At 37.5% G+C, this 9,110-nt stretch overlaps 1 protein-coding gene across 5 annotated transcripts in view; it reads right to left on the reverse strand.

The window, feature by feature from the left end:
• LOC136851387 (uncharacterized) overlaps positions 1-9,110 on the reverse strand; it is a 310,887-nt gene that overhangs the window by 19,625 nt on the left and 282,152 nt on the right. For all 5 annotated transcript variants that reach the window (XR_010856858.1, XR_010856857.1, XM_067125468.1 and 2 more), the window contains exons 4-6: positions 1,618-1,775; positions 1,035-1,107; positions 6-161 (exon numbers count right to left, since the gene is read on the reverse strand). Coding sequence is in view for 3 of the 5 variants with exons in the window: in XM_067125468.1 (XP_066981569.1) it covers positions 6-161; positions 1,035-1,107; positions 1,618-1,775 (387 nt within the window). In the remaining 2 variants the exon portion in view is untranslated. The remainder of the gene's footprint in view (positions 1-5; positions 162-1,034; positions 1,108-1,617; positions 1,776-9,110) is intronic.

The raw sequence follows: 9,110 nt of genomic DNA on the forward strand, positions 1-9,110 counted from the left end.
CTTACCATGACTGGTCTTTCTGATTCTAAACAACAGTTGGGGAGTTTCAATATCTCATTGCTTATGGCGTTGTCATCGCTGGTTATTTTGACGTAGACGCCAGCTTTGGATACCCTTTTTATCAGTATGTTGCCTTGGTCGTCCATCTTCAACTTTACACCCTGGAAAATAATAATTATGATAAACGTCATAGGGCCAACTTACACCTAATGTGGTTCACCTTCAAAGTTAAGTTTACAATATGTGAAAGAAGTTGACAGAGTAAAATGAAAATAATGTAGTTTTAATCTTCAATGATGCAGAACAATCCATCTATTTTGCCAAATTTTAAGTATCGTATATTTGGATACAATAAACTCCTATATACAGTAATGCAAATATATAACAAAAAGTATGGTCTTTATTCATGGGCATATTACTACTAAGAAAGTATAGTGACTCAGTGTCATCCTTTCTTACTGAATCTAAGAGTCATAATTTGTTTTAATAACACTAAAAATTAACATTCAGATACACATAGTCCAATTGTACTATGAAAAGCATTTTTATAACCAATTATGAATTTCAAACACCAAGAGATCTAATCAATAAAACGAAGTTTACTAGAAAGCTGAATGGCAAACTGGAAGTTGTCATATTGTCAAACCATTTTACTATCTGCATTTAATAACTTTTAATCTGCCTGTCTGTCAGTTTCCTTGCTTTTAGTATTATTTTTGCTGAAAGTTATTACATGACTTTATTCATCATTTCATTCACCCTAATTAACTCTTAGTTCATTTTTATTTATCATCCTAAGTCCATCTATTTTAGAATCTACATTCTCCATTTTCTTATTCTAATTGACAAACTTCATTACTCTCTCTCTCTCTCTCTCTCTCTCTCCAATCATTCATCTGCATCTCCTTCATCTCACTCCTAGCACCATACCTTCATCATCATCATCATCATTTTTTAATCATTTGCCCAATTATAATTTTCGCGTTTTATCTTTCTGTTAACATTTTCTTTCACACTCACGAACGAATACTTACTTGGCCAATGTGTCTTTTGACTTCATCTGTCCGTGGATCACGCATTGGATTTTCAAACCCACATAAACCAATTCTGAAAAGATAAAAAGAAAAAATCCATATATTAAACAAATAGGAAGCGGATCAGGAAGGTCATATAAACGACAAATCTTTACAAACTACGATTTGGAGGAAATCAAATGAATACTAATATTCACACGAATAATAAGTTATTACAAATTCAAGACAAATACAGGACATAGTAGAATGAAGATTAGGTGAGAGGAACCTAACAAACAGCAAACATAAAAGCAAGAATTGGGAAAATTACGTATGGAGAATAATATAAATGGGAACGAATAGCTTCAAAGAGAAAGGTAACTGCAACTGAAGATGAGCAGAGAAAAAACAGAAACAGCTAAAAATATAATCTGCAACCTAACTCTCGAATTGTCAGATACAGAAGTGTCAGATACAGAAGTGAATTCAGTAAAGAAGAGTTCCTCTCTCTCTCTCTCTCCCCGGTGGATGAGAGTTATCAGATACATAAGTGACAAAGTGAATTACTAAAGAAGAGTCTTCTCTCTCTCTCTCAACACTTTACCTGTATCCATCGAAACCGTCATCGGATCCATTGACTGTGAGGACAGGTACTCTGGCGTAGGCTTTAGCTACTCTTCGATTACTCTCGAGGACGATGACCTTGGCCCAGATTTCGTCGTCGATCTGCTCCCATTTCATCAACACTTCGGTGATGTGATCCTGAAGACAAAAGATAAAAGTCAATAACGAAACAGTAATGATAATTATAGCAATCCCCGTACGGAGGCAGTGCCGTCAGTGCACCTCACGCGGTGCATTGTAGGCACTGCTTAAAAGGGTCATTGCAGCGTCCCTTAGGTCCCAGCTGCACCCCCTTTCATTCATTTTACTGTAAATACGTTCAAATTCTCTTTCTTCCATCTTACTTTCCTCAAACCCTCTCCTAACAATTGTTTCATATCGCAACTGTAAAAGGTTTTCCCCGTGTTTCACCTTTCAGACCTTCTTGCTGTCAATTTCCCTTTCAGCGCTGAATGACCTCATTGATCCCAGTGCTTGGCCTTTGACCTAAATTCTATATACTGTTCTGTTCTGTTTAACAAGCACCAGAAGTTTGCTCATAATCATGCAGCTCATAGCACAACAATCTCTCGCTCTGTCATATTCACCAAAAGTTTGGTAAAAAAATTATATATAGTATATATAATATATTTTGTAGCACTATATAGTAGGCCTATATAAATGTCATATATATAAAAAGGCCTGTTTATATATATAAATCTTGTTTTGAAAAAATTTCTAATACAGTAAAATTTTTTATAACCGAAATGTCACAAAATAAAAAGGCCTGTTTTTTAGTATTCCATGGATAGGTGTTAGTTTTATTCCACTTGAAAAATTATAACTTGAGATACAATATTTATATGTATGTAAAAATTTTATATATATCGAACAATGACATGGTTTTAAAATAAATAAAGGAGTTAATTTATAATATATTTAACAATATCTATAATGGTGTTAGTTTTATATTTATATATATATGATAAATTATAATATTGATATATATATTTAAGAGTTTATATATGTTATATAGTATATATAAATATATATATATTATTATATATATATATATATATATATATATATATATATATATATATATATATTATATATTATACATATTATAATCACAAAATTGCCACACAACTTCACTGTTCATATATTACTTTAGATTAGCTTGTACTTCGTAAATTAAAGGATCTGATTGAAGCCTGATATCAATAATATATATATATATATATATATATATATATATATATATATATATATATATATAATATATCATAATAAGCTAATTAGTTGTAATGATATGCTGTTCCGGTCGCCACCTCAATCTACAATCGAATCTAGAAACGAGGACAAAAACGCTCCGACCACGGCGCTCATACTGTCTGAAAGCTTTCAATTTCCCCTTTGCCATTATTACGAAGCCGTAACCTAGAAAGACGACAGGTTGTTCGCGTCGCGCGAGGGACGAGCAAAGAGAAATAGGTCTGAAACCGAAGAAAGGCTGCATTGCACACACACACACACACACACAGAAGGTGTAATCTCGCTTTCAAGGTTCTCCTGTCACCCTGACACCCACCCCAGGGTGCCTGGGTTGGTGAAGTACGGTTGTCGAGAGAAAGGGTATGTGTGGCTGAAGTCTGAACAACGTGTTTGGGAAACTGATGCTGATTGATGGGAATGGAAAGCGAAGATGAAGATGAATGCACACACACACACACACACGCACATACATATGTGTGTGTGTGTGGCTTTCTCCGTAGTGGAGGTAGAGCCAAAAAGGTATGCGTCTACAATGCCAACCACTTTCCTCAAGGATGTCCCCAAGGGCTATGTGTCGACGGTAGCTGGCTTCCCATGGAGGTCACCCATCAGGAGAAGTAGTCTTCAATCTTCAATTGAAAGATGAAGCCCTTGTCCAGATGATTTGCACAACATCATGAAGGCTCATCAACAGCGCGTTCATTACCCTGACACTCACTGTCACTCATCTCTATCTAGTCTTCCTGGATATAAATTTCCTTCCATTCTAACCCTTCTCTGATCCCTAAAGCTTTTCGAATACTCTCCCTTTTCAAACCATCGTCTTTTATTCTCTCCACGTGAACAAACCACCTCAAACAATGATTACCCATCCTTTTCAAACTGTCGTCTTCCATTCTCTCCATAGGAACATACCACCTCAAACAATGATTACGCACCCTTTTCAAACTGTCGTCTTCCATTCTCTCCACGTGAACAAACCACCTCAAACACTGACCTATCTTCTCATCCACACCAATCTTCCACCACATCCTGATTCCACACAGACGGCACAAACAATGCTTATCATTTTGATTTTTGTTACAGTTCTCTGCCCACCATACCCTTCAAATAATCACCCCAGAACCAAGACATTTCTTGTGATTTGTTACAGTTCTTTGCCCACCATACCCTTCAAATAATCACCCCAGAACCAAGAAATTTCTTGTGATTTTGTTACAGTTCTTTGCCCACCATACCCTTCAAAAATAATCACCCCAGAACCAAGAAATTTCTTGTGATTTTGTTACAGTTCTTTGCCCACCATACCCTTCAAATAATCACCCCAGAACAAAGACATTTCTTGTGATTTGTTACAGTTCTTTGCCCACCATACCCTTCAAAATAGTCACCTCAGAGCCGAGGAAATCCTGAAAAAGCCAATCGAAAGGGAAACAATAAAATCGCATTACAGCGAAGTCGACAGAACACAGCCAAATTAATTTCATTTTACTCAACCTTTGATTGCTGGTTCTAGGCAACTGGCGGATGATGACGTAAGCCTTCGCCTCCGAGCGAACAACACGCAATACCGTCGACGAAGTCTTGCAATGACGACCTGGAAATTCATTCTCTCTCTCTCTCTCTCTCTCTCTCTCTCTCTCTCTCTCTCTCTCTCTCTCATACGTACATGAGAGCATTAAAGAGCTATCCTATATAACTGAATTTCAGAGAAATTTTTAATGAAATTTATAATTTATATATATATATATATATATATATATATATATATATAGGTACATCTCTCTCTCTTATTTCTCTCTCTAATACCTACATAAGAGATAAAAGAGACATCCTATATAACCGAATTTCAGAGAAATTTTTAATGAAGTTAATTTATACATATATCTATGTGTGTGAACTATATATATACATACATGTATATGAAATTATATATATATGTGTGTGTGTGTGTGTCCAGCCCCAAACAAAAACAGAATTAAAGTACAATTTCCCTCTTGGTCTAGGCCTCAACTCTCGTCTCCTGACTCGATGGAGTCTCCACGTTCTCTGCTCCGGCGCCCTCAGCCAAAATCACACAAGGTCACACGTATCCGCCGTGAAAGGTCAGAACACCGCAGAGGTCGTCCCCCAGCCGACCGAACGCTCTCCTCACCTCTTTTCCCCAATGGGTCACACGGGGTGGTGCCATCGTTCGCTGGAACACGGGGGCGCGGGGGGGAGGGGGGCGGGGGAACCAGACCCATCCGAGGAAAAGTGTCAACTCATACCCAGTGATATTAATGACGACGTGAGTGCCAAATCATATCCAGTGATAATAATAGCAACAGATAGATAAAATAGACTTAAAAAGACTTATAAAATAGACTTAAAAAGACTGAGTTTTATTCACAATAGACATGAAAAGACTGAGTTTTATTCACATTAGACATAAAAAGACTGAGTTTTATTCACATTAGACATACAAACAGACTGAGTTTTATTCACAACAGACAAAAAGACTGAGCTTTATTCACAATAGACATAAAAATATACTGAGTTTTATTCACAATAGATATAAAAGCACTGAGCTTCATTCACTGGTTCTTAAAGTAGGTCAGTGTTTTCCTTTACTCACAATGATGGGATATATATTCATATATATTCATAGATACACGTCTCGTATATGTATTAGCTCTCAACGGCATGGCGTCATCCTAATGGAAGATTCAGGGTAGCCTATTATGCACAGACATGTTTTTTTCGGGGAGTCTGGTTACAAAAACATTCGGGATTAATGGAATGGTGTGTCTTTTGAGTTGGGAACCTTACATGCTTAAAGAATTTTAAAAATTAAAATTATGTAAACCATACTTTATTAGAAAAGAGATTAAGAAACAAATCACAAAAGACTACAGATATACCCACTCAAATACATCTTTGGAAAGGTGGGCAAATCAAAATTCAAAACCATCACGAAATAAACATTTACATTTGACAAACAAAACAAAACTCCCCCCAAAAATTCAACATTTCGGAAAGAAGCGCAGTGTGGTATCTGTTAACTAGCTTTGCCAAAACTCTTAGCCACCAGAGCTATCACTTTTATTAAGGGACAGCGAAGATTATGAACAGCCTAAAACCTGCACCAGCAATAAAAAGGGTTCTTAATGCTAAAAGAATGTTCTTCTTAGTGAGTCAGAAAAGAGCAAAAGCCTGTGTCTGATAACAGCTGAAACTTTGCCACGTCAAGTGGGTGGCCCCGAATCCTGACTTGGCAAAATAATGATCAGTCACTGCGGACAATACTCAGAAGTGAAGAAGAACATCCAGAGAGCAGTGACTCTAAGAAAAACATTCAGACACCGGTGTCTGAAGAAAAACATCCAGAGATCAGTGACTCTAAGAGAAACATTCAGGCACCGGTGTCTGAAGAAAAACACCCAGAGATCAGTGACTCTAGAAAATCATGCTAACACCAGTGTCTGAGGGAAAACATTCAGACTTCAGTATCTAAAGAAAAACATTCACGACACAGTGTCTAAGGAAAAACATTCAGACATGAATGTTTGAATAAAAACATTCAGATACCAGTGTCTGAAGAAAAACATTCAGACACCACTGTCTGAGGGAAAAACATTCAGACACCAGTGTCTGAGGAAAAACATTCAGAGATCAGTGACTAGAAAAACACTCAAGACGCCGGTATCTGAAGAAAAACATCTGGAGATCAGTGAATCTAGGAAAATACTCAGACATCAGTGTCTGAAGAAAAACATTCGGACATGAGCTTCTGAAGAAAAATATCCAGAGATCAGTGTCTGAAGAAAAGTATCCAGAGATCAGTGTCTGAAGAAAAACATTCAGACATCATTGGCTGACGGCAGACATTCAGCTGCCATTGACTGAAGAACAGCATCCAGACACCAGTGGTTGAAAGAAGAGCAATCAGACGTCAGGGATCAGTGAGTGGCTGAATTGGATTGACTGATCTATGAAAACTTGAACCCAACGAGAAGCTAGAAGAGATGCGGCAATTTGAGATGCTTTTGTATCTCGAGAGGCATCTAAGTGAATTTGGAATTCGGACATTTTGACGAATTCGATGGGTAGTACATTGCTTCATGGGGATTACGTGAATTTCTACAGACATTTGGGTGGTATTAAGGGACATTTCACGGTATTTACAGAATCATTTCGGTAAATCTAAAGGTTTCGGTGATTTAGAGGACCGTATGCAAATAGTTCTTAGTGGGAAATAACATTGATATCTTGACTTTTTCATGCGAAATCGCAAAACTACAGGAAAATATCTTACAATATCAGATTTCAAAGGAAGTAATCATGGAAATCTGGAGTCGATCGCATGTGAAGAAAAGCCTGGAATGTATCTAAGAAAATCCCCTATCTATACCACAGAATATAACATGTAATACGTAAGGAAAATATTATGGTTCCTCTTGGAAGACACTTGAACTTCGTTAATGTGTAAGTTTATATTACAACTGCTTGTGTGCACGTGTAGTTAGGTTATAGGTTAGGTTAGGTTAGGAAATAAGATGGAAGCCATTGCACCTAATTTCAAATATTGCCAAGAATTCTGAAAGGTGTTTTTCTGAACTTGTTTATCTATATTTGCAGAGCTAAAAGGATAAAGGAGGGTTCCAGACAGACAGACTGTGAGGTGGAAAATAGAAAAGGGGGAGGGGGTCTAGGAATGAAATCTTCCACATGTAGGTGTATGATGGGAGGATGGCTTTGGTCGTTGTTGTTGGTGATGATCCTCCCCCTCCTCCCATTCTCCCTACTACTCCCCTCCTCCTCCCTAATCCCCCCAACAACACCCATTCTCCCTACTCCTCCTCCTTTTTGCTACATGACTCACGCATCTACCAACCTTCCCTCTCCCCTCTTCCCCTACCCTCACCTCAACACAGTTCTGCGACGCCCACACAGACACACGCATTCACCTCGCCCATCTGACTGTTCATATGCACCCACTGAAAGAGCGTGGGTTTGCAACAAGTCCTGGTTTTGGACGCGAATATGAAACAGGACCATTATTATTATTATTATTATTATTCAGAATATGAACCCTTTTCATATAGAAGAAGCTCACCAAATGGGACACTGACTTGAAATCCAAGCTTCCAAAGAATATGGTGTTCATTATTATTATTATTATTATTATTATTATTATTATTAATCAGATGATGATGAACCCTATTCATATGGATCAAGCCCACCACAGGGGCCTTTGACTTGAAATCCAAGCTTCCAAAGAATATCAAGGTGTTCATTAGAAAGAAGTAATGGAAAGCACTGGGAAATAACAGAAAGAGGAGCTCAGTTGTTAAAAAATAAAAAAATAAATGAACACATTAATAAATAAATTGACAAAAATGTAAGTGAACGATTACACTCAACGTCTGATAGCAGCAGAGGGAACGCTTTCATTGTCTCTGTGTAAGAACTAAACTGTACTGAGTAACTTGTGGTTATATATTTTTCCAACATGGCGGCTTTGTCATTAAACTTACTGTAAAACGACTGGCTCTCAGTGTTGCAAGAATTATGAAAAGAGCAATGCATACTCTATGCCATACCCACAACATTCAACAAACAACAAGTAAAAAATGTGTCGAAGTTTCTTCGGCGCAATCGAGTTTTCTGTACAGCATATAATGTTGTATGAAACTCTCCGCGAAGGCCCATTAAATGATCAGCCGCGGGGTTTGAAACATTCAGCCACGGCCAGGTGGTGGCCTGTGTTGTTGGTACCTATAGCGGTGCCAGACGCACGATCATAGCTAACTTTAACCTTAAACAAAATAAAAACTACTGAGGCTAGAGGGCTGCAATTTGGTGTGTTTGATGATTGGAGGGTAGATGATCAGCATACCAACTTGCAGCCCCCTAGCCTCAGAAGTTTTTAAGACCTAAGGGCGGACAGAAAAAGTACGGACGGACAGACAAATAGCCACCTAAATAGTTTTCTCTTATAGAAAACTGAAAAGGATGTTTTTTTTATTCATTTTATTAATTCAGAAGAAAAACTCTATTCATATGGAACAAACCCACTACAGGGGCCACTGACTTGAAATCCAAGAAGCTTCCAAAGAATATTACGGTGTTCATTAAGAAGAAGTAAGAAGAGGAGGTAAAGGGAAATACAGAAAGAAGAGATTAAAAAAACTGAACGAAACAATCCAAGAATGACCAAGGAAATCCTTCAGACCT

The sequence above is a fragment of the Macrobrachium rosenbergii genome, chromosome 23 (genome assembly GCF_040412425.1).
Source record: "Macrobrachium rosenbergii isolate ZJJX-2024 chromosome 23, ASM4041242v1, whole genome shotgun sequence".
Classification (NCBI taxonomy): Eukaryota; Metazoa; Arthropoda; class Malacostraca; order Decapoda; family Palaemonidae; genus Macrobrachium; species Macrobrachium rosenbergii.